At 51.7% G+C, this 25,616-nt stretch overlaps 1 protein-coding gene across 2 annotated transcripts; it reads left to right on the forward strand.

Moving 5' to 3' along the window:
* Window positions 1-7: 7 nt before the first annotated feature.
* On the forward strand, window positions 8-20,453 carry LOC127478805 (uncharacterized). 2 transcript variants are annotated; one of them, XM_051804961.1, is made up of 2 exons: window positions 8-4,262; window positions 20,252-20,453. In XM_051804961.1, exon 1 carries the CDS (start codon window positions 89-91, stop codon window positions 2,243-2,245), a length of 2,157 nt encoding a protein of 718 aa, XP_051660921.1. In that variant the 5' UTR covers window positions 8-88; the 3' UTR covers window positions 2,246-4,262; window positions 20,252-20,453. The 2 variants fall into 2 exon arrangements, with proteins under 2 accessions (XP_051660921.1, XP_051660922.1); XM_051804962.1 differs by lacking the exon at window positions 20,252-20,453 and adding an exon at window positions 16,865-17,066.
* The last annotated feature ends 5,163 nt before the right edge of the window (window positions 20,454-25,616 follow it).

Consider the following 25,616-nt stretch of genomic DNA (forward strand, 5'->3'; position numbering starts at 1 on the left):
CCTCACTAAGACAGAAAAAGAGAACTATAAGCATTTGAAACATTTATTAAGTTGTAACAAAAAATCCTTAAAAAGCCTTTCCAAAGTTATGGTTAAAACTGACTTTAAACTTCCTTTCTGTCTGACGACTAAAGACTGGGAATTACTAGGCAGACAGATTTGGATAGCTGCAAATTCCAACGATAAAGCAGCAATACATGCCAACATAGCTTGGACTCATATCGTAACTATTCTTGAAATGCAAGAAAAAGATTCTGAGTCCCAACGAGAAAGCAGCACAGCTTCCCTCCGTGGTCTAAGAGAGGGTGGGAGATCGAAATCGCCGCGGGAAGCAGGGGAGGAGGGAAACGGAGATCACGACCGACAGCCCTGGGCAGGCACCCCCTCTTACCCCCCCCCATCGCGGTCAGCACATGGCGGAGCCGCGCCCCCGGTCCCTGATACAGCAGGAGGCTTTGGAACTGGCCAGCCTCAGCCCCCTGCGCAGATGGGACCCGGAGCGGCAACCCCCATCCCGGGCATTAACATCGGGGCGGCCCCTGCCCCGTCCCGGGCTCCTCCGCCGTGGCCGCCGGTGCAGCAAGGGGAGGAGAAGCCGCCCGCGGTTAGCTCCAACGGGATCCCTCCTCGCCCCCCTCCCCCTCTCCCTCCGAGAGCAAGCGAAACCATCCCGCCGCTCCCAAACCCCGACTTCCCTCAGCCGCAACCCCCGACAACTATCACCGCATGGTCAAACAAAGGAGGCGGAGAGTTCCCAACTTTCAACCACGCCGGACCAGCAGCGAGATTTCCTGCCTTCCCTACGGATGCCCAGCAGGACAGGATGACGTCATCGGGACCTCGTCCGTGCCCGGCCCCGGGGACGAGACAACCCCTGCCCTGCAGCTCCAACTCTGCTCCGCTTCTTCCCACATCATGCTGCAACATGCAAAGAAACCCGCAACTAACAGACAGTGTTTCCCCCACTTCTTACAGCGTGAATCCAGCGGTGATAGACTCAGCAACACTGAACTCACAATCCTTAAAAGCATTTAACCAATTTTCTCCCAATAATCCATTTTCAAATATGTCAAATAATTTTAACAATTCTGTTTTCCCTTCTAACCCTTTTGTTTCTTCCACAGGAACCGACCAGACCAATGATTGTAATGATATAGATGATGTTGATACACCTGTTAATGATGTAAATTTATTGCAGGCATATCCAGTGTTCTATAATCCAGGTTCAGCCCCAGTGTGGGACCCCTTATCCATACCCCTTCTCAAGGATGCAAAAAAAGCGGTAACAACTTATGGGTTGAACTCAGCTTATGCAATGGGAATTCTGTCATCTATATTCTCTGGTTTTATACTAACCCCAAATGATTTAAAAGATATCATGAGAGCTTTACTAACTAAAGTACAAGTATCATTGTTTTTAGATGAATGGCAAGCCTTAATTAGAAAATATGCTCATGAAACTAGCTCTACTACACGTAGACCTATAAAAACTACCATACAAATGCTTTTTGGTGAAGGTCCTTATTCTGCAAATACAGATCAGGCCAGAATTCCAAAACAAGACTTAATTGCTACTAAAAATATGGCATTTTTGGCACTGCAATCAGTAGCTGAAGCTTCTGAAACAACTCCACCTTTCAATAATATAGTTCAAAGGCCTGATGAATCTTTTATTGACTTTGCAGAACGGTTAAAAGGATCTATAGAAAAACAAATAAAGGTGAAAGAAGCACAAGATGCTCTGTTCTTGAAGCTAGCTATCTCCAATTCAAATGCACAGTGTCAGCAAATACTTAGAAACCTTCGGGACCCTACCCCCATGGATATGGTAAAGGCTTGCAAAGATATTAGTCCTAATGACAAATTAGCAGATAGCCTGGTCCAAGCTCTGGCATCTGTGTCAAGCCAATTAGTTGAAGCTAATACACAATTGGGCAATCAGATTGCTGAGGCAACTCAGCAGATGGTAGAAAAAATGACCGAAGTTTTAGCAGCTGCCCTAGACCACTCCAAAATAATATGCCATAATTGCAAACGTGCAGGTCATATAAAAGCTAACTGCCCACAAGTTCAAAGCCCCAATTCTCAAAAGAAAACCATTCGTCCAGGCCTTTGCCCCAGATGTAAAAAAGAGGTACATTGGGCTGTACATTGTCGATCTCTATTTGACAAACACGGAAACCCACTATCACCCAGACCTTCTCACAAAACACAGAATTCGGGAAACGGCTTGACGAGCGCTTAGAGCAGCGCGTAGACATAAAAAGCTCTAATCCACCTCCTCCAACAATTCCTAATTGGGTAATGCTCTCTGGCCAAAATGTTTGGCTAAACCTGGCACAATCACTAAATACTGACTCTATCTGTCTCTCTACCTTAGATCCCTCTCACCCTTTTAAGACCTGTCTGGTAGGAATCCCCTGGACACCCAGCGAATGGGGTAATTTTTGAAATCAGTATATCCCCTGGTGTGATGACCACGATCAGTTCAAGAATCCATTCTTGGACTGTCTCACAAGACCAGCAAAAACTTCACATGACAGGCAGACATTTAGCTATCAGTGGCAGAGACCTGAGGAATTAGAAATCTTGGGGAGTATTGTTTCTCCTCTCTGTTTTTACTTCATTCACAACAAATATGTTGCCCCTCCTGAATTAATTAATGTCACCTCTTATGGACCTTATTCCAATTTCAGTTTCTGGTGCAAGGAAGAGGTTCCTTACCAGATACATGCCACCCCTGATTCGGTTATTCTTCCAAAAGGAGTCTTTTTAATTTGTGGACTTAGAGTCTGGAATATGATTCCCAGATTAGCTGCTGGAGGCCCCTGCACATTTGGAAAATTAACACTGTACAATCCAGCTACCCTTATGAAATCTTTACCTGTAAGGCCTCCCAAAAATCGTGCAAAAAGAAACAGTGACCTCCAAAGCACCTCACCCTTCTCACATCATAGAGTGCGCAGGCAATTCCAAGGTTTGCACCCACATCTTAATTTCTATCCACCACAACAAAAATCCCTTTCTCCACCTAAAGCAGTGCAGGTCCCTGTAGCTGCAGCACCCCCACATCCAGCTGAAGAACATCCTTTAGCAAAATTACAGTCCCTGAGTGAATTCACAGCAGAATGCAACTCCAACATGCATTTTTGGTCAGACACTGCAAACATTATCAGTGGTATACTTCCAATTGTCAGCTCCACAAAAGCCTTAACTCTCCTTACCAGAATGGGATGTTGGCTAGCAAAAGAAGCTAATGCTACAAGTGCTGCCCTTGATGATCTCTTACAAGATACCCAAACCAATAAGAAAGCTTTGTTACAAAATCGTGCTGCAATAGATTTTCTCCTTCTAGTAAATGGCCATGGGTGTCAAGAGTTTGAAGGCCTCGGCTGCCTCAACTTCTCTGATCACTCCTAATCTATCCACTCTCAGATTAATCAGCTTAAGTCCTTAGTTCATGAAATCAAGCGAGCTGATCCTCTGACCTTTGATGATTTTTTCAGCTGGTTGCCCTTCAAAGGCCTCTCTTCCACTATTAAGAAAATTATTGTAGTTATCGTACTAGTACTTTCCGTAGTGTTTCTCTTTATGTGTGTCTTTCCATGTTTCCTTAGTTGTGCCAGAACTTCTCAATCATTAAAAGCATATCCAGCTTTAAAAGACAAAAAAGGAGGAGATGTAGCAAGGAACTTGCCATACACAGTATGGAAAAAGTCCTGTCAGAGATGGACTGGTGAGGAAAACAGCTCAAACCCTATGGAAACAGAAGCTTTTACTGTAGTTTGAACATGTCTCAACATGTTTGTGTATTTTCTGCAGTGTCACTGTCTCCCTCTTCCCAACACCCCCCTGTGAAGCTATTGTCTTCCACACAAGGTGTCCCATTGGTTCCCTGTTAACCCCTTCCTATTGGCTGTTGACCCCTTACCTGATGGTTTCTTTTGTGTGACCCTGAACTTGTGATTGGTCCCCTTTGACCCTCCTAAAAGCCTTATAAACCCCAACCCCACAATAAACTCTCTCTTTCGTCCGTCCCTCCCAGGTGGTCTGTGTGTGCTCCTTGCGGGGTCACCGGGCCACGTGCAGGGGTGGGAGGAAGGGCATTCACCTCGCAGGTAATGGGGCAAGCAGCATAAGGCCTGGAGGTTTCCCCCAATATCCCCAATCCGCCGTAGGGCACCCCGAGGACTCCAGCGCGCACCGAAAGGATTATTCGGGGAGATCCTCGGGGTGCCCGGCCCTGGGGAGCTCAAAGCAAGGTCCCTGCCATGGATTCAGGCATTGCTGAGAGTATCCCAGGGGTCCCTGTCCCTGCTAGACAGGGAGCTCTCTAATGGGCTGTAATTGGGTTCTAAAAGCGGTGCTCCAAGTGCCAAAGAAGTGTGGGATTGGGATTAAGAAATGAGCAGTGAGGGTGCAATTGGCTGTTTTCTCTGGAATGTGACTGTGAGAGCTGCAGGAGTGCCAGGTGTGTGTTCCAGTCCCCAGCATTTGGTTTGCACATGTCCTGCTCAGACACAGGTCCAACTTGCTCAGTCCTTAACCCAAGAGAGGGAGAATTATGGACTGGCAGTGTTAAGGTGATTGGTGTGACAGGGGTCAAACTGGGAAAACATTGGGGAATTCCTCAGTTGGTCTGTTTGCCAAACTAACCCAAACCTGTGCTAGGAAGAGATGGACTGGGGTCTCTGATCTCCTGGGCAGTTGTTTTGCATGACCCTGGGAGCCTCTGGGATTAGACTGGCCTGGGCAGACAGGGAGCAGTTTGTCCTGTGGAGCTGGGCTGGGTTTGTTGAGGATGCCTTGGGAGGCAGGGCTGGAGAGGCTCCTCTGTTGGCTGTAGTGGTGGAAGGTTGTAGCAGCAGGGCTGGAGCCTTCGCCCTCCTGCTCCCCCCGTGAGCCCCGACGGGCCCGTGCCCTTGGCAATGGAGGGCCCCCCATTGCTGAGTCAGCGGTTCCGGGGGCCAGGAGGGATGGGATCAGGATGCCGAGCTCCGCCCAGGGCCAGGGCTGCCAGTGTTCAACCATGGAGGGAACTGAAAGCACAGTGAGATGGAGGCCAAGCTGCAGCACAGGGATGGGTGAGAAAAGACCCTAGTCCTCAGGTGGAGCTTTGAATTCCCTGGAAAAATGGATCCTGTCAGATGGATCAGGCCCTTGTGGGTGCTGGAGCAGAGGCCTCTCTCATTTTTGGTCACCCTGAAAGGTTGCAAGGACAGCAAGTTCTGACTGCAGGATGAGGTGGCAAACAAAGTGAAGTGGTCCAGAGAAAAGCTGAGGCTAAAATTGGTCCTGTGCCAGAGCAGCCTCGTGCAGTGCTTGTTGCTGTCCCTGAGTGTCCCATTGCAGTGGATATTTCCAAGGGTGCCTTGTGCTGGGGAGCACTGGGGCAGTTCCCTTTCCCTGGGCAGGGCAGGCAGGGCACGTTTCCCCCCTCGAGGGTGGCTCCACAGTCCCCCCCTGTGCCCTGGGAGCGTGGCAGAACACCTGGACCCACTGTCCTTGTCAGAGAGGGCACAAGGGATGGTTGGATGGGGGAGGGAATGGCTCAGGGAGTACAAGCACCATTACAATGAGTAGGGCAGCACCTGGAAAGGAAGAAGGGGAGTTAATCCAGACAAAATCCAAGCACCTGCCCAACCTGTGATATTTTTAGGAACTCAGTGGTGCTGTGGTCCCCAGGAAGTATTGCCCAGGACTAGGCAGGAGACTTCAGGCTCTGTCACCCCCAGAGCAAGTGTCCAGGGGCAGGCAGTGGGGAGGCAGCTCTGTTGTTGAGGATGGGGTTATTTTCTCTGCTTTATTTTGTCTCCAGAGATGTTCTTCCCATTAATCCAAACTGACTCCATCTCCTAACTCTCTGAAGAGGTTTTCTGCTTTTTGTGGGAGGGTAAGGTTTGGGTTCTAACTATAGAAGAGCCAACAAAATAAAGGCTTTGTGGCAAACAAATGGTGTCTCCCAAACTCTTTGTACTTCAAATAGATGCCTTTATTCTTAGTTTTTTCTTATTGGTATTCTCAAGGTACTTAATACCCTGTCTACAGTTATTTATTTTGGCTTCTCTTTTTTATTTGTTACAGAGTTGATGTGACTGACTTCTTTTTGAAATGCAGCAGTGCTCTCAAGGATATTTCCCCCCCACTCCTGGGCTTGTGCAGGGCTGTTGAGTCCGTGTGTGCCACTGTTCTTGTCCCAGGGGGACCGAGTGACATTTGGAACCAAACCTGGGGACTTGAACTCTAGGAATGTTTCTGTGTCTTTGAATTTTAAATTGCACATGAAGCAGAAATATGTTTGTGTTTTCCAGGTTATATTGTCATGAAAATAGAAATGCATCATTGGATCTTACTCCTCTGAGGGCAAACCACCAGACTGATCATTTCTTAGTCCATCAGACCCAGTGCCAGGAACTCAGAGGGCTGTTTGTGTGCAAATGTGCTGAGTGGTGGTGGCCCCCGTGAGACTGTGACCAGCTGGAAATGTGTGTGTGTGTGTGTGCAGAGCTGGGCTGGATCCCTTGGGATTTGGCTCCCAGATCCCCCCCAGCCTTCAGGAAAACCAGAGGCCACCGAACCCTGAGGGAAGGGAGTCCCATTTGCAGAAGGGTTTGTAGATTGGGGAAAAGCTCTCCAGAACAAAGCCTGTGTTCCAAACCCCTTCAGGCCAAAGTCAAGGAGCACAAACCCTGGAGTCATCAAGTTATGAAGTTTGGTTCAAACCATTTCCTAATAAGTCAGTTTTAATGAAGTGTTAAAAGGAGAACTTAAATAAGGGTAATTTCTGATGGAGAATAATGGGAAGAAGTGGTTTAAGTTCCCTAAACATGTTTTATATCAGTCCATGGTTATTTAATTGAGCATTGTTTGGAATTTTTCTTTTTGCATTCGTTCCTGGTGTGCTTTTCTCTATCTAAGGGATGTTTGGAGGTCTTTTTGATTGCTTGAAGGTTTTTAATGTCAGTGCTGGATTGGGGTGGACAGTCATTGTAACATGATTTAGAGTTGGATGCATTTTATTCTGTGTGCCCTGTTTGATGTCTCGTGTTCAGCGAGTGACTGGTCAGAGTTTGGCCCAAGCCTTTGTTTTTCAGGTGAAAAAGCCGAAGGGGGAATTGTAGTTGCAGCTTTGCCCTTGAGCTGCAGCTGGAGCCTGGCCAAAGAACAAGGCAAAGCTCCCTGGGGAAGGAAGGGGGAGCCAGAGAAGAAAAGCAGCTGCAGCCAGAAAGGTGGGTTTGGGCGGGAGAAGAGGGGCTGTGACCCAGCAAGGGGCTCTGGAGGGCTCTGGGGTCCCTGTAATGGCTCTGGGGTCTCTATAGGGGCTCTGGGGTCTCTATAGGGGCTCTGGAGGGCTCTGGGGTCCCTATAATGGCTCTGGGGTCTCTGTAGGGACTCTGGGGTTTCTATCGTGGCTCTGGGGTCCCTATAATGGCTCTGGGGTCTCTGTAGGGACTCTGGGGTTTCTATCGTGGCTCTGGGGTCCCTATAATGGCTCTGGGGTCTCTGTAGGGACTCTGGGGTTTCTATCGTGGCTCTGGGGTCCCTATAATGGCTCTGGGGTCTCTGTAGGGGCTCTGGGGTCCCTCTCGTGGCTCGGGGTCCCTCTCGTGGCTCGGGGTCCCTCTCCTGGCTCGGGGTCCCTCTCCCTGCCGGCACAGGAGCTGCTGCCGCCCCAGCAAGAGGCAGAGGAGTCGCTGCCCAGAAGCAAGAACTCACTGAGAGCTGAACTGGGGCCGTGTGGGCAGGGCCAGAGGGGAGCAAAGGAAGGGATTTGTTGCTAAGAAAAGAAATAGAGTTTGGGTCATTTGTTGGGGAGATTTGTGTCAGTTTCTGATCATTTTTGGGGGTTATTTTTAGTGAGTTTCTGGTCATTTTTGGGGGAGATTTGGGTCAGTTTCTGGTCATTTTTCGGGATGATTTGGGTGAGTTTTGGGTTTATTTTTGTGGTAATTTTGGGTCAGTTTCTGGTCATTTTTTGGGGTGATTGGGCTGACTTTTGGGTCATTTTTTTGGGGAGATTTGGGTGAGTCTTGGTGTCAGTGTTTTGGGGTTTTGGGGTCAGTTTCTGGTCATATCTGGGGCTGATTTTGTATCATTTTGGGTCAGTTTTGGGGGGGGTTTTTTGCATTTTTAGGTCAGGTTTTGGGCCAATTTGGAGTTAGTTTTTGAGGTGATTTGGGCCAGTTTTGGGTCAGTTCTGGATCAATTTTTGGAGTGAATTGGATCAGTTTTTGTGTCACTTTTTGGGGAGATTTGGGTGAGTTCTGGGTCATTTTTGGGGAGATTTGAATCAGTTTCTGGTAGTTTTTTGGGGAGACTTGGGTGAGTTCTGGGTCTCTCCTGATTGTAATTCCTTCAGGCTCCTCTCCTGATTTTAATTTTTTTAGTCCCCTATCCTGATTTTAATTTTTTTAGTCCCCTCTCCTGATTTTAATTTTTTTAGTCCCCTCTCCTGATTTTAATTTTTTTAGTCCCCTCTCCTGATTTTAATTTTTTCATGCTCCTCTCCTGATTTTAATTTTTTTAGGCTCCTCTCCTGATTTTTATTGTATTAGTCCCGTGTCCTGATTTTAATTTTTTCAGGCTCCTCTCCTGTTTTTAATTTTTTTAGGCTCTTCTCCTGATTGTAATTTTTTTAGGCTCTTCTCTTGATTTTAATTCTCTTAGGTTCTTCTCCTGATTTTAATTCTCTTGGGCTCTCCTCCTGATTTTTATATTTTTAGACTCTTCTCCTGATTTTCATTTTTTTTAGGCTCTTCCCCTGATTTTCATTTTTTTTTTAGGCTCTTCTCCTGATTTTAATTCTCTTAGGAGAAGAGCCTAGAGAATTAAAACCAGGAGAAGAGCCTAATTACACAAGTAAATTTTCAAACCACCAGCAATCACAAGCCAATTATCCGATTTCCCAAAAGAACTACACGAACAAATACGGTTATAAAACAAAAAAAAAAATGCCATAAGTAAAAAATCGCATAGAAACAGTGCCCCCTGGTGACAGAGAAAAAGAATTGCACATATATTTGAGATGAAATACTGCCACCTGCTGACGGAAAACAGGAACTGCATTGAAAAAATTTTGAACAGCGCATGCGCAGTCGTTGGCAAAACGCCGGCGATCACGTGGTAAGTAAGGGCAGGCAGGAGAGGGACCGGCGACGCATGCGCAGTGGCTCTCGTGCCGGTGCAGCGCTCCCTGCTCGAGTTAAGGGCCGGTTCCGGCGGCAGGGCGGGACTCGCGGCCTCCCGTCTGTCCCGGGGTGTGCGGGGGGGGAATAACGTGAAGATTTCTTGGGGTGAAAGCGCAGAAATTAGCGAGGAGGGACGCTAATTTGGGTAAACTCGGTCACCGGAAGTAGTGAGCGACCGGAAGTCCTCCAAGGCCCCGGCCCGGAAGTCCGCCAAGCCCATAGCAAAGATGGCGCCGCCAGGACCGGAACGACCACACTAAAGATGGCGGCGAGAGGCTTCCGCCGCGACCCGGACCCCCACCCCGCGCCCGCAGCGCCGTCTCGCCGCGCTGCTTCCCGCTGCGGGGACAGGGCGGGGCGCTCGGCGGCGCCGGGCGCGGGCGGCAGGTTCGTGGGCGGCGGCAGGCACCGGCGCCGGCAGCCCCCGTCTCGGGGCCGCGGCGCGCGAGGACCGCATGGCGCGCACGTCGCGCCGCCCTCTCGCCCCGCTCCGCTCCCGCTCCCGCCCCTGCCCCCGCTTCTGCCCCGCTCGCTCCCGCCGTGCCCTGGAGATGCTATCGGGGCTGCGCCGCCGCCTTCCCCCCCCGGAAGCGACCCACGGCGGCAGATTCGACGGAGATCGACCCCGGGGTAAGCTGGGCGCGTCCAAAGGCGCCGCGGGTCTCGCCAAGGAGGGGGGGGGGGGGGGAGGCGCGCGGCTGCAGTACCGCTCCCGGCCGTGTCCGCCAGGCGGCGACTGTGAGGCAGGGCCCGGCGCTCGGCGGCGCTCTTGCAAGCGACGCCCCTGGCAAAGCGGCGCTGCTTGGGCACTGCCGGCCTTCCCCCGGAGTGCCCGGGCTGGCCCAGCACCTGGCCGAACCTCTTAGGGAAGAGGCAAGGAACAACTGCGCTTCTTCTGCCCTTTCTTTAGCCCGGGACTGGAACACAGACAAAATCAAGGGGCTCTTGGACCTGGGCAGGCTCCGAGCAGTTTTCAGCCTTCCTTAGCAGGGCATTCTCACCCTCCGAAAAGCTGAAAGGCTTTAACAGCTGGACACGCGCCTGCAGCTGTGCAGATTAATGTAGTTTCTTTTAGGAAATGAAGGGGAAGTTTTCCTGTTGGGAGCCTAAATACCGAGTCTACTCTGCTTTTTCAATCAGGTGACGAAGCTTAGGGAAGAAAAGACCAAAGGCCTCGAGGTGAGTACATTCTACCGAGTTCTGCTTTTCTGGCATCGGTTTGGGAAAATCACGTGAAATTCTAAAAAGCTTCTCTCCGTGTTTTCTAGTTGTTTTTTCAGCCTTGCTCTAAGTTTCATGTAGAAAAGGGCATAGAATTATTAGAACAGACAAACTAGACTTCCTCGGGAGAGATGGAAGAAAAGTCTGCTGATTCCAGTTCTGCTTTTCTTGTCTTCCCTTCGACTGTCGTTTTCTCTCCCCTGCTGTTCAAATAGGCTGCAGTTAATTGCTCTGCTGAAGAGTTTGCTGTCCTAAGTGTCTGTCAAATTGATGCCTTCAACTCAAGACAGCACCTGCTCCTTAGTTACAAAAAGTTCCTCACAGGAAATGTTCAGGCGTGCCCATAAATCTCCTCGCTGTTTGTTTGGGAGAACAGGCTTTTCTCGTCTGTAACAGAACAGTCGTGTCATCTGCTCTGGAATGCTGGTGGCAATCTAGTCAGAAGAGGACCCCGTGCTTCACTAATTTTCCCTTTTTGTTGTTGGGGGTGACTTCTTCCCAGGCATGTTATTCTTGACCCCCCGGGGCAAACGGAGGTGTCAGCGTCAGGAGCCATCCTAACTGAGGCCCTGGGAGGTCAGTGCTTTTTGTGGGACTGGACGGTGAAGCTGTCTGTGGGAATGACCTGGCTATGGCTCAGGGTAGTCCTAATTAAGGTGTCTTTTACTCCGTGTTCCCAGGCTGCCTCTTTCCCTTCGGTCGCCGTGGGACGCCTCTGGCAGGACTAACCCTGTGGCTTTTATGTCCAACGTGCTGTGCTGTGTGTGCCTGCAGGTAAGAAAAGCTGGGAGTGCAGTCCCTCTGCTTTGGTTGCTGTGTCTCTTTGGGAGTGATTTTGGAGGGGAATCCCAGAGCGATTTGGTTTGAAGGGGACCTTCAAAGGCCAGCCTGTCTTCCGTGGGCAGGGACACCTTCCACTGTCCCCGGTTGCTGCGAGTCCCGTCCAGCCTGGCCTGGAACACTTGCAGGGATGGGGCAGGCTCAGCTTCCCTGTGCAGTGTGCTCTGATATCTCTCCACTGGCATCCTGAAAAATTTTGTCAGCACGTTTTGTGTGACAATGGTAAGCGGGACCTGGGTGAAAATTGGGGTTCTCTGAGGTGCAGAGGGAAAGAATTCTCCTTTGAAGTCCAATGTAATTCAGTTTTGCACGAGTCTTGTCTGACTTATGTTTGAATTGCTTTCTATTCTAGGCAGTTCTTTTAAATTAAACTTTTGTGTCTCCCCCCCAGTATCTTGTACAAGACAAAGCTACCTTTCCTCGTGGGAACGGACTGGCCGGGCTTTGGCAATCTGGCCCCTCGAAAGACTAAGTGACCTCTTCCAACAGGGGAAGACTTTCTGGCAAGCGGTGCCAGGAAGAACTGGAGTTTCTGGAGAATAAAAGCTGGAAGCGTGCCCCTGAAAATCCCCAGCCCTGGGTGGTCAGTGGTCTGACTTGCACGGACCGGTGGCCTTGGCCAGGAGCGGTCCTGCGGGAAGCGCCTTTGCCCAGGCTGTAATTTTAATTTCCCTTGGATGCTTGGCAAAGCCCCTCTGGGTGAGCCCCAGTGCCTGGCAGGAGCAGAGCGGGCTTCCAGGGAGGTATTCACCTGGTCAGCGTCAGGAACCATCCTACCTGAGGCCTCGGTGAGTGCTTTTTGGACGACTGGACGGTGAAGCTGTCTGTGGGAATGACCTGGCTATGGCTCAGGGTAGTCCTAATTAAGGTGTCTTTTACTCCGTGTTCCCAGGCTCCCTCTTTCCCTTCGGTCGCCGTGGGTGTGCCGGACGCCTCTGGCAGGACTAACCCTGTGGCTTTTATGTCCAACGTGCTGTGCTGTGTGTGCCTGCAGGTAAGAAAAGCTGGGAGTGCAGTCCCTCTGCTTTGGTTGCTGTGTCTCTTTGGGAGTGATTTTGGAGGGGAATCCCAGAGCGATTTGGTTTGAAGGGGACCTTCAAAGGCCAGCCTGTCTTCCGTGGGCAGGGACACCTTCCACTGTCCCCGGTTGCTGCGAGTCCCGTCCAGCCTGGCCTGGAACACTTGCAGGGATGGGGCAGGCTCAGCTTCCCTGTGCAGTGTGCTCTAATAGCTCTCCACTGGCATCGTGAAAAATGTTGTCAGCGTGTTTTGTTGGACGACGGTAAGCAGGACCTGGGTGAAAAGGACATTCTCTGAGGTGCTGGGAGAAGGAGGACTCGTGCGGGCACCTCCAGAGACAGCGGGAACGGGAGCGTGCTGCGGAGGAGGGAAATTCCAGGGGGTGGGTGCCGAGAAATTTGGCCTTCCCTCGCCCTGTGCTCTGCACTTAGCAGTGGGTCAAGTGCAGAAGTTTCCTGGGGACCCTGGGAAATGATGCCGGGTCTGCCAAGAAAAGTGGGGCCAAAGGAGCAGGACCTGGGTCTGCCAGCGTGGGAGAAACAAGGGACGGGTCATCCTCTGCCTCCAGGAGGGAGGGCAGCAGGAAAGGCCACGGACTAAAGCACTCAAGTGCCGTTCCCCAGGGAGCCCCTGCCCAGACCTGAACTTGCTTCTGCACTTGCTGTCCCTTTCCCAGCGGAGCCGAAGCGTCGGGTGCCGCTGCCGGGGGGATGGAGCTGCCAAGGACAAGCTGGGAGGGTGTTTGCGAGGGAAGGGGGTAGAAGGAGCTCTTGATGTGCTTTTTTTACTTCTTCATCCCACAGAATTGCCACGAGAGGAAATACTTCAGAGGGGCTTCCCTCCAGATAAGGCCTGAAGATGCCAGGAGGTTTCAGCCGGGAGGAAAGGAGCTGTGGAAGAAAAGCAGCCTAAAAACAGCCAGTGGGGATCATCAGGTTTTCCAGCCAAGAAGAACAAGGAGAGAGATGAGGGAATCGGGTTCCAATTCCTAATGCTTTGGTGGGTGCAGGAATGATTTCTGTGTGTTTTCCAGTCCCTTTGGATTCCTGGGATGATTTTAAAATGATGGCTTTAGCAATCAACTAAATCGCAGATGTTGTTTTTGAGAGGAAATGATGCCAAAGAAATGCAGAGTTTTGGGTCAGTTTTGGGGATGATTTGGGTCAGTTTTTGGGGTCAGTTTGGGGTCATTGTTTGGGGTGATTTGGGTCAGCTTTTGGGATGATTGGGGTCAGTTTTGGGTCAGCTTTTGGGATGATTGGGGTCAGGTTTTGGGGTCAGTTTTGGGTCAGCTTTTGGGGTGATTTGGGTCGGTTTTGGGTCAATTTTTGGGGAGCACTGGGTGTTACTGGGGGTTGTTGAGGAGCACTGGGTGTTACTGGGGTGTACTGGGGAGCACTGGGTGTTACTGAGGGTTGTTGGGGAGCACTGGGTGTTACTGGGGAGCAGTGGGAGAGAAAATGAAAAATAAAGAGAATAAAAAATAAACGAAGTAAAGAAGGAAATATAAAAAAGAAAATTTAAAAAAAAAGGCAAAAAAACTAAAAAGGAAATAAAATGAAAATGAAATAAGAGAGAAAAAAAAAAAAAAGAAACCCCTTCTTGGGCACCCCGTTTCCTCTCCTCCCCCCCCCCCCCCGAACCGTAAATTGCGGGGTCATCACCCCTAAAATGTGAGAAGGGGACCCCGAAATGTGGGTGAGGGAACCCCAGGGAGCCGGAAAAGTGGAGGGGGAGCCGCAGTAAGAAAGCGAAGCCGGGCGGTCGGGCGGCGGGGTGGGGGGGGGGGCGCATGCGCAGTCGTTGGCAAGACGCCGGCGATCACGTGGTAAGTAAGGGCAGGCAGGAGAGGGACCGGCGACGCATGCGCAGTGGCTCTCGTGCCGGTGCAGCGCGCCCTGCTCGAGTTAAGGGCCGGTTCCGGCGGCAGGGCGGGACTCGCGGCCTCCCGTCTGTCCCGGGGTGTGCGGGGGGGGAATAACGTGAATTTCTCCTGATTTTAATTCTCTTGGGCTCTTGTCCTCATTTTAATTTTTTTAAGGCTCTTGTCCTGATTTTAATTCTCTTGGTTCAAACCATTTCCTAATAAGTCAGTTTTAATGAAGTGTTTTCCAGTCCCTTTGGATTCCTGAGATGATTTTAAAATGATGGCTTTAGCAATCAACTAAATCGCAGATGTTGTTTTTGAGAGGAAATGATGCCAAAGAAATGCAGAGAGAGAGCATGGAATCATCCTGGGATCCTGGAGTGGTTTGGGTTGGAAAGGATCTCAGGGATCATCTCCTTCCACCCCCTGCCACAGGCAGGGACACCTTCTAATAGACCTCCAGCCTGGCCTTGGCCACTTGCAGGGATGGGGCAGCCACAACTTCTCTGTGCCAGGCCACCTCCCCACCCTCCCAGGGAAGAATGTCTCCCTTCTGTGCAATCTTTCCCTTTCTTCTCTGCAGGAAGTGGGCTGGGACAAGGGAATTGGCTCCCACGAGGCCGAGGATGAGAGCGGGCTGTGCACAGGGGACAACTTCCACTTCCGAACGGGGAAGGGCCCCTTCGTGCCCACCCCTGGCAAACTGGGACAGAGTAACATCTGCCTGCAGCTGGCTGGAGTTCCCGTTGGCTCTGGGCTTTCAGCCCGCCGGGGCTGCGGCGGGAGCCGCGCGGAGGGAACGGGGGCCGGGGCCGCGCCGAGGGCCGGGGCCGGGCTGAGCGGGCGGGGCGGGGCCGCAGGGCCAGGCGGGCTGGGATTGGGCGGAGGCGCTCGAGTGCTGATTGGGCAGCGCTGCCAGCCCGCGGTATAAAGGGCCGGCGGGGCAGGTGGGGGCGGTTGTGTGTGGGGGCTGAGGGTGTGGCCCCGCTGCTGCCCGGGCTGCGGAGGGGAGAGCGCCTTGGCCGCTGGGTTTGTGCACCGGGGCAGCCGGGGGCGTTTAGGGGCGCCTTGTGCTGGGCGGCGGGGCCCGGGTAAGCCCCTTACCTGCCGGGTGCCCCCGGGGAGAGCCGTGGCATGGCTGTGGGTCCTGTGCTCTCTGGGTGTCTGAGGGTTTGCTTTGGGATCCCAAACCCTTTCCCCGTGCAGGGTTATGAGGCAAAGACTGCTTTAACTTGGTTTTTTGGTGCTGCGTTAATGCTTTTTGCTCGTTCTGTGTCCATTTGCAGCCTCGCTCGTGGTTTCCCCTGGTGTGGAGGCGAGTTGTGCTTCCTGCTGGGAGAGAGAACGGCCTTGGGAAGCTGCTCCATGAGCCACAGCTGTGCCGAGCCCGGCAGTCTGTCCAGGTAAGAGCAGGGCTTCTACTGCCCGTGAGGAGCTGGGTTTGCTGTTGGAAGATAGAATGTGCCTATGCCTTTAAATGCAAGGACAGGCAGAAGCCGGGAGGGACCCTGAGCAGGTTTGGTGGCACGACAGCAGTTTGAAAAGACCTTGACTGTGGGAGAAATGTCCAGGAAAACGATTCCTTTTTTGCAGGGAGGCAGTTTGCGAGGACAGGGGGGTTGCTGTGCTCTCTAGCAAAACTACTGACCTTGGGATGTCTAGGGTGGGGAGATGTTGGCCACGTGTGGGCTGGAGCAAAGGTGTGTGGGTGCCTGTGTGTGACAGCCGTGGGTGTGCAGGAAGGGGGGTTCTGGTGCCATTGGAGCTGCCAGGGAGCCAAAAGGGGCACGGTTGTCTGAAAAAGGCAAAAAGTCTCAGTCTCTGTTGACACGTGTACCAAAGGAGATGCAAATTTTCCCTTTCTCGTTGCAGACTTCGCAAAGCTCCCCAGGAAAGGAAGCTTTATATTCCTCCCCAGCTTTATGCTAAAGGTTTCCTTCCTCCTGTCTCAGCACCCTTTCTGCTGTTGGGAGAGCACGAGGTGGATGGAGAGGATCCCCAGGCATCTGCAGGCACAAGGGACTCATACAACTGCGATTTTCCTCCAGCCCTCGTGAAAGGGACTTCCAGGATACTCTTGGGAATGTACCAGCTCTCCTGCTGGAGCTTTTCTATGGAATATTTGAACACAAAGGGTAAAACTAAAGTCAGGTCTGTTCTGGAGTATGTTACACTTGTGCAAAACTCCGTTCTTCTGTTTATTTTCTGTTCTGGAAAGAACAGTCTGGGGTTCCTGGGCACTTCCTATTGAGTGATTCCATGAAAATAATTTTGTACTGAAAGGGGAAAGGAGCTGTCTGTGGGAGGTCAGGTGTCCATGATAAAAGCTTTATGCTTTTCAGTCAGATAAGCCTTAAAATATCTCACAGTGTATAGGAATGCCTGGCTTCTAAAAGTCACCAGCTGAGTCTTAGAGGCTCCTTTGAAGAGCTGTTTTCAGGCAGGCAAATTGCCCCCCAGGAGGGACTCTGTGCCTGCTCTCCCGTGGCTCCAAGGGATCTCTGGCCCTTCACGCCGGCACCGAGATTTTCTCGGGAAGGGCCTCAGATCTCCGGACCAGTCTGGGACACAGGCAAGATCCCCCTGCATTTTGGGACCAAATTGGCCCCTGGAGGGACAGTGCTGTTGGTGCCCCCCGGGTTGGGGCACCCCGAGGACTCCAGCGCGCACCGAAAGGATTATTCGGGGAGATCCTCGGGGTGCCCGGCCCTGGGGAGCTCAAAGCAAGGTCCCTGCCATGGATTCAGGCATTGCTGAGAGTATCCCAGGGGTCCCTGTCCCTGCTAGACAGGGAGCTCTCTAATGGGCTGTAATTGGGTTCTAAAAGTGGTGCTCCAAGTGCCAAAGAAGTGTGGGATTGGGATTAAGAAATGAGCAGTGAGGGTGCAATTGGCTGTTTTCTCTGGAATGTGACTGTGAGAGCTGCAGGAGTGCCAGGTGTGTGTTCCAGTCCCCAGCATTTGGTTTGCACATGTCCTGCTCAGACACAAGTACAATTTCCTCAGTCCTGAACACAGCAGAATGAGAATTATGGACTGGCAGTGTTAAGGTGATTGGTGTGACAGGGGTCAAACTGGGAAAACATTGGGGAATTCCTCAGTTTGTGTTTTTGCCAAACTCACCCAAACCTCTGCTAGGAAGTGATGGGCTGGAAAAGTTGAGGCAGAAATGGAATTGAAAACTGGGGCTCTTGACACTGTAATTGCTGAAACTAAATGTGTCCAAGCAGCAGCTCTTGTTGTGCAGGGAATAACTCCTGTCAGCAGCAAGGCCCTGACTGAAGTGGCAGCTGCAGTTGTTCCTGTGGTGTGGGCCAGTGGAGCTGCAGGAGAGTGGAAGAGGGCAGAACCTGTAGGTATTACCCCTGATGTGGGATCTCTATGGGTAAGGCCAACCCAGTATCCTTTAAAATCAGAATGCCAGACTGGATTGGTTGCAGGAACAGCTAAATTGGCTCCTCCTGGTTTGCTTGTAGGACGTGAATGCAAGAACCTGCCAAGAAAACCAGTGGACAAGATGATTGATTAGTGCAGGACCTGAGAGAAGCACCTTGAATGACAACCTGGAGGAGTTTCCAGTATTGGATTTAAAAGATGGCCTTTGCATCTCCTTGAGCAAGGAAAGCCAAGAAAGCTTTGCTTTTGCAGGAGAAAATGGGGCAAGCAGGCAGGAAGAAGAGAAGCCCCGTGACTCCTCCCTGAGCCCCAGACAGCCCATGAACTGCCTTGCTGGGAATGGTGGGACGGGCTGGACTCTGCATTGCTCCCTCGGGATGTGTGGTAAGACTGTTATGGCGACTTTTTGAATAGATGGTGCAAGGGCAGCCTTTAAGCAGCTGAAGCATTCCCTGAGGAGAGCTCTGGGTCTGCCAGATGTGTCAGAACTGTTGGAAGCATCTTTGGTGGGGAGGGCAAACAAAGGCCAAGGTGTGCAGTGACCCCCCTGAGAAGGGACTTTCAGTTAATGGCATCCCTGATGGTGAACTTTGTGGGCTGTTCCCCCTGTAGGGCAGGTGATAGTCCCAGCTCCAGTTATGGGAAAAATGGTTAAAAGGGAGCCCCAAAAGCTGGAAGTCCTCCTGGAGGCTCCTGGCAAAGAGAGTTTGCTGCGTTCCCCCTGACAGAAGGACAGTGGTAGCTTTTGAGTGCTGGTAGATCCTTTTAATAGATAGCCTTGAGTGTGTCCTTGTTGCACCAGTAGGACTTATCAAAGTCCCCATATTCCAGGAGATAGACACATTGAAGTTTAAAATATTCTTCCTAATCCTTTGTTGGCTTGAGGCTCTCCCCTCAGGAACTGCAGGAACTCCTGGTGCCGCCTGGGCCGATGGATTGGACGCCCCAGCCCCTCCGTTCCTGCCCAGCCACTGGGGCCGTGTCCAGTGGTGGCACTGCCAGCCCTGCAGGTGAAGTGGGAAGGCCCTTTGCAGGTCTGGTGGGTCACATTTATAGCAGGTAAAGTTGCAGTAAAAGGACCTGGGGTCTGTTATTCTTGAGTTCAGAAAGCTCCTTTTGATTGGTGAGCAGGACAAAGTGGATCCTTAAGAGTTCCCATCCGTGTTTGTGTCTCAGCCTGTGTTAGGATTCAGGGCTGTAGCTGTTGTTGTCACTGAGGAGTCAAACTGTGCTTTAAATAATGAGACCCTGGCCTGATGGCCCAGTGTCAAGGCAAAAGGTGGAATGCTCTCTGAGTGTTGAGATGTAACAAGGGCTAATCCTTTTTGCAGTGGGATGGAGCCTGGAAAGTGCACAGAGCTGAGCCCAGGGATTGAAAGGGACCAAGCAAGGGAGGTGAAGAAAGAAGGAAGAAGGGAAGTGAGGCAGCAGGCAAGCAGCACCAAGTTGCTGTGTAAGCAGGTGAGTTGTGTTGAGGTTCCTCAGGCAGGCACTGAGGACTTGGAGGGCTCCAGACAGAGCAGACCTGGGAAGGCCCTCGGTGAAGCCCCTCAGAAACCTGAAGCCCCTGGGCCTTTTGGGGAGCCTGAGCTATTGCAGCCCTGGGGATGGCTTTGGTTTCCTTCTCTCCTCAGAGTAAAACTCTGTGGGGGAGTCTGTGATCTCCCTGACTTTTGTGTCATAACTGAAACTTGGAAGGAAGTTGACCTTGTGTAGTTTCCCAACTGACTTGGCCGGGTTGAACCAGCAGTGCCAGATTGTTGTAGTGTGCAGGGTGTTGTTTGTGTCTGAGCAGTTTGGGGTTGATTTGCCAAGGGGAGCCATGGAATGTTATGGTGTTTTTGTCCCAATATTTGGAGGCAGTGCCCTGGATGAGTTGATTTCTGCCTCACTCCCTGATATCTGAGTTAGGAGATGTACCAAGAACTGGTAGTTTTTGCAGTGGGATGTTCCCTAGAAAGTGCATGGAGCTGAGCCAAGGAACTTAAAGGGACTGAGCAAGCAAAGTCAAGAAAGAATGAAGAAGGGAACTGAGGCAGCAGCCAAGCAGCACCAAGCTCCTCTACAACCAGGTGAGTTGTCTTGAAGTTGATAAGGTGGTCACTGAGAACTTTGGGGTCTGCAGGCACAGGTGACCACCAGAGACCCCCAATGGAGCCCCTCAGAGAACTTATAAGGGTTTGTGTAGATGGGAACAGGTGTTGGGAGTGTCCTGAATGTGCAACAGGAATGCAGGGAAGGAAAATGAACCCTCCTGTCATGCTGACCCCTCCCATCAGCTGCAGTGGAGACCCCTCCGTGTGCCCTTTGGGAGCGGATTGCCAGGACCCCCGTGGGGCTGGGATCATGGCAGGGTGTTGTAAGCAAGGAATGCCTGGCTTCTAAAAGTCACCAGCTGAGTCTTAGAGGCTCCTTTGAAGAGCTGAGTTCAGGCAGCAGAATTGCCCCCCAGGAGGGACTCTGTGCCTGCTCTCCCGTGGCTCCAAGGGATCTCTGGCCCTTCACGCCGGCACCGAGATTTTCTCGGGAAGGGCCTCAGATCTCCGGACCAGTCTGGGACACAGGCAAGATCCCCCTGCATTTTGGGACCAAATTGGCCCCTGGAGGGACAGTGCTGTTGGTGCCCCCCGGGTTGGGGCACCCCGAGGACTCCAGCGCGCACCGAAAGGATTATTCGGGGAGATCCTCGGGGTGCCCGGCCCTGGGGAGCTCAAAGCAAGGTCCCTGCCATGGATTCAGGCATTGCTGAGAGTATCCCAGGGGTCCCTGTCCCTGCTAGACAGGGAGCTCTCTAATGGGCTGTAATTGGGTTCTAAAAGTGGTGCTCCAAGTGCCAAAGAAGTGTGGGATTGGGATTAAGAAATGAGCAGTGAGGGTGCAATTGGCTGTTTTCTCTGGAATGTGACTGTGAGAGCTGCAGGAGTGCCAGGTGTGTGTTCCAGTCCCCAGCATTTGGTTTGCACATGTCCTGCTCAGACACAAGTACAATTTCCTCAGTCCTGAACACAGCAGAATGAGAATTATGGACTGGCAGTGTTAAGGTGATTGGTGTGACAGGGGTCAAACTGGGAAAACATTGGGGAATTCCTCAGTTTGTGTTTTTGCCAAACTCACCCAAACCTCTGCTAGGAAGTGATGGGCTGGAAAAGTTGAGGCAGAAATGGAATTGAAAACTGGGGCTCTTGACACTGTAATTGCTGAAACTAAATGTGTCCAAGCAGCAGCTCTTGTTGTGCAGGGAATAACTCCTGTCAGCAGCAAGGCCCTGACTGAAGTGGCAGCTGCAGTTGTTCCTGTGGTGTGGGCCAGTGGAGCTGCAGGAGAGTGGAAGAGGGCAGAACCTGTAGGTATTACCCCTGATGTGGGATCTCTATGGGTAAGGCCAACCCAGTATCCTTTAAAATCAGAATGCCAGACTGGATTGGTTGCAGGAACAGCTAAATTGGCTCCTCCTGGTTTGCTTGTAGGACGTGAATGCAAGAACCTGCCAAGAAAACCAGTGGACAAGATGATTGATTAGTGCAGGACCTGAGAGAAGCACCTTGAATGACAACCTGGAGGAGTTTCCAGTATTGGATTTAAAAGATGGCCTTTGCATCTCCTTGAGCAAGGAAAGCCAAGAAAGCTTTGCTTTTGCAGGAGAAAATGGGGCAAGCAGGCAGGAAGAAGAGAAGCCCCGTGACTCCTCCCTGAGCCCCAGACAGCCCATGAACTGCCTTGCTGGGAATGGTGGGACGGGCTGGACTCTGCATTGCTCCCTCGGGATGTGTGGTAAGACTGTTATGGCGACTTTTTGAATAGATGGTGCAAGGGCAGCCTTTAAGCAGCTGAAGCATTCCCTGAGGAGAGCTCTGGGTCTGCCAGATGTGTCAGAACTGTTGGAAGCATCTTTGGTGGGGAGGGCAAACAAAGGCCAAGGTGTGCAGTGACCCCCCTGAGAAGGGACTTTCAGTTAATGGCATCCCTGATGGTGAACTTTGTGGGCTGTTCCCCCTGTAGGGCAGGTGATAGTCCCAGCTCCAGTTATGGGAAAAATGGTTAAAAGGGAGCCCCAAAAGCTGGAAGTCCTCCTGGAGGCTCCTGGCAAAGAGAGTTTGCTGCGTTCCCCCTGACAGAAGGACAGTGGTAGCTTTTGAGTGCTGGTAGATCCTTTTAATAGATAGCCTTGAGTGTGTCCTTGTTGCACCAGTAGGACTTATCAAAGTCCCCATATTCCAGGAGATAGACACATTGAAGTTTAAAATATTCTTCCTAATCCTTTGTTGGCTTGAGGCTCTCCCCTCAGGAACTGCAGGAACTCCTGGTGCCGCCTGGGCCGATGGATTGGACGCCCCAGCCCCTCCGTTCCTGCCCAGCCACTGGGGCCGTGTCCAGTGGTGGCACTGCCAGCCCTGCAGGTGAAGTGGGAAGGCCCTTTGCAGGTCTGGTGGGTCACATTTATAGCAGGTAAAGTTGCAGTAAAAGGACCTGGGGTCTGTTATTCTTGAGTTCAGAAAGCTCCTTTTGATTGGTGAGCAGGACAAAGTGGATCCTTAAGAGTTCCCATCCGTGTTTGTGTCTCAGCCTGTGTTAGGATTCAGGGCTGTAGCTGTTGTTGTCACTGAGGAGTCAAACTGTGCTTTAAATAATGAGACCCTGGCCTGATGGCCCAGTGTTAAGAAAAAAGGGGGAATGCTCTCTGAGTGTTGAGATGTAACAAGGGCTAATCCTTTTTGCAGTGGGATGGAGCCTGGAAAGTGCACAGAGCTGAGCCCAGGGATTGAAAGGGACCAAGCAAGGGAGGTGAAGAAAGAAGGAAGAAGGGAAGTGAGGCAGCAGGCAAGCAGCACCAAGTTGCTGTGTAAGCAGGTGAGTTGTGTTGAGGTTCCTCAGGCAGGCACTGAGGACTTGGAGGGCTCCAGACAGAGCAGACCTGGGAAGGCCCTCGGTGAAGCCCCTTGGAAACCTTCTAAGGGTAGTTGTGTATGGTGATAAGTGTTGGGAAATGTCCTGAATGTGGAACAGGAATGCAGGGAAGGAAAATGAGCCCTCCTGTAATGCTGACCCCTCCCATCAGCTGCAGTGGAGACCCCTCCGTGTGCCCTTTGGGAGCGGATTGCCAGGACCCCCGTGGGGCTGGGATCATGGCAGGGTGTTGTAAGCAAGGAATGCCTGGCTTCTAAAAGTCACCAGCTGAGTCTTAGAGGCTCCTTTGAAGAGCTGATTTCAGGCAGGCAAATTGCCCCCCAGGAGGGACTCTGTGCCTGCTCTCCCGTGGCTCCAAGGGATCTCTGGCCCTTCACGCCGGCACCGAGATTTTCTCGGGAAGGGCCTCAGATCTCCGGACCAGTCTGGGACACAGGCAAGATCCCCCTGCAGTTTAGGACCAAATTGGCCCCCTGGAGGGACAGTGCTGTTGGTGCCCCCCGGGTTGGGGCACCCCGAGGACTCCAGCGCGCACCGAAAGGATTATTCGGGGAGATCCTCGGGGTGCCCGGCCCTGGGGAGCTCAAAGCAAGGTCCCTGCCATGGATTCAGGCATTGCTGAGAGTATCCCAGGGGTCCCTGTCCCTGCTAGACAGGGAGCTCTCTAATGGGCTGTAATTGGGTTCTAAAAGCGGTGCTCCAAGTGCCAAAGAAGTGTGGGATTGGGATTAAGAAATGAGCAGTGAGGGTGCAATTGGCTGTTTTCTCTGGAATGTGACTGTGAGAGCTGCAGGAGTGCCAGGTGTGTGTTCCAGTCCCCAGCATTTGGTTTGCACATGTCCTGCTCAGACACAGGTCCAACTTGCTCAGTCCTTAACCCAAGAGAGGGAGAATTATGGACTGGCAGTGTTAAGGTGATTGGTGTGACAGGGGTCAAACTGGGAAAACATTGGGGAATTCCTCAGTTGGTCTGTTTGCCAAACTAACCCAAACCTGTGCTAGGAAGAGATGGACTGGGGTCTCTGATCTCCTGGGCAGTTGTTTTGCATGACCCTGGGAGCCTCTGGGATTAGACTGGCCTGGGCAGACAGGGAGCAGTTTGTCCTGTGGAGCTGGGCTGGGTTTGTTGAGGATGCCTTGGGAGGCAGGGCTGGAGAGGCTCCTCTGTTGGCTGTAGTGGTGGAAGGTTGTAGCAGCAGGGCTGGAGCCTTCGCCCTCCTGCTCCCCCCGTGAGCCCCGACGGGCCCGTGCCCTTGGCAATGGAGGGCCCCCCATTGCTGAGTCAGCGGTTCCGGGGGCCAGGAGGGATGGGATCAGGATGCCGAGCTCCGCCCAGGGCCAGGGCTGCCAGTGTTCAACCATGGAGGGAACTGAAAGCACAGTGAGATGGAGGCCAAGCTGCAGCACAGGGATGGGTGAGAAAAGACCCTAGTCCTCAGGTGGAGCTTTGAATTCCCTGGAAAAATGGATCCTGTCAGATGGATCAGGCCCTTGTGGGTGCTGGAGCAGAGGCCTCTCTCATTTTTGGTCACCCTGAAAGGTTGCAAGGACAGCAAGTTCTGACTGCAGGATGAGGTGGCAAACAAAGTGAAGTGGTCCAGAGAAAAGCTGAGGCTAAAATTGGTCCTGTGCCAGAGCAGCCTCGTGCAGTGCTTGTTGCTGTCCCTGAGTGTCCCATTGCAGTGGATATTTCCAAGGGTGCCTTGTGCTGGGGAGCACTGGGGCAGTTCCCTTTCCCTGGGCAGGGCAGGCAGGGCACGTTTCCCCCCTCGAGGGTGGCTCCACAGTCCCCCCCTGTGCCCTGGGAGCGTGGCAGAACACCTGGACCCACTGTCCTTGTCAGAGAGGGCACAAGGGATGGTTGGATGGGGGAGGGAATGGCTCAGGGAGTACAAGCACCATTACAATGAGTAGGGCAGCACCTGGAAAGGAAGAAGGGGAGTTAATCCAGACAAAATCCAAGCACCTGCCCAACCTGTGATATTTTTAGGAACTCAGTGGTGCTGTGGTCCCCAGGAAGTATTGCCCAGGACTAGGCAGGAGACTTCAGGCTCTGTCACCCCCAGAGCAAGTGTCCAGGGGCAGGCAGTGGGGAGGCAGCTCTGTTGTTGAGGATGGGGTTATTTTCTCTGCTTTATTTTGTCTCCAGAGATGTTCTTCCCATTAATCCAAACTGACTCCATCTCCTAACTCTCTGAAGAGGTTTTCTGCTTTTTGTGGGAGGGTAAGGTTTGGGTTCTAACTATAGAAGAGCCAACAAAATAAAGGCTTTGTGGCAAACAAATGGTGTCTCCCAAACTCTTTGTACTTCAAATAGATGCCTTTATTCTTAGTTTTTTCTTATTGGTATACCCTGTCTACAGTTATTTATTTTGGCTTCTCTTTTTTATTTGTTACAGAGTTGATGTGACTGACTTCTTTTTGAAATGCAGCAGTGCTCTCAAGGATATTTCCCCCCCACTCCTGAGCTTGTGCAGGGCTGTTGAGTCCGTGTGTGCCACTGTTCTTGGCCCAGGGGGACCGAGTGACATTTGGAACCAAACCTGGGGACTTGAACTCTAGGAATGTTTCTGTGTCTTTGAATTTTAAATTGCACATGAAGCAGAAATATGTTTGTGTTTTCCAGGTTATATTGTCATGAAAATAGAAATGCATCATTGGATCTTACTCCTCTGAGGGCAAACCACCAGACTGATCATTTCTTAGTCCATCAGACCCAGTGCCAGGAACTCAGAGGGCTGTTTGTGTGCAAATGTGCTGAGTGGTGGTGGCCCCCGTGAGACTGTGACCAGCTGGAAATGTGTGTGTGTGTGTGTGCAGAGCTGGGCTGGATCCCTTGGGATTTGGCTCCCAGATCCCCCCCAGCCTTCAGGAAAACCAGAGGCCACCGAACCCTGAGGGAAGGGAGTCCCATTTGCAGAAGGGTTTGTAGATTGGGGAAAAGCTCTCCAGAACAAAGCCTGTGTTCCAAACCCCTTCAGGCCAAAGTCAAGGAGCACAAACCCTGGAGTCATCAAGTTATGAAGTTTGGTTCAAACCATTTCCTAATAAGTCAGTTTTAATGAAGTGTTAAAAGGAGAACTTAAATAAGGGTAATTTCTGATGGAGAATAATGGGAAGAAGTGGTTTAAGTTCCCTAAACATGTTTTATATCAGTCCATGGTTATTTAATTGAGCATT

This window comes from Manacus candei, unplaced genomic scaffold (genome assembly GCF_025592945.1).
Source record: "Manacus candei isolate 608988 ecotype Guabito, Panama unplaced genomic scaffold, ASM2559294v1 h1tg000062l, whole genome shotgun sequence".
NCBI classification, from domain to species: Eukaryota; Metazoa; Chordata; class Aves; order Passeriformes; family Pipridae; genus Manacus; species Manacus candei.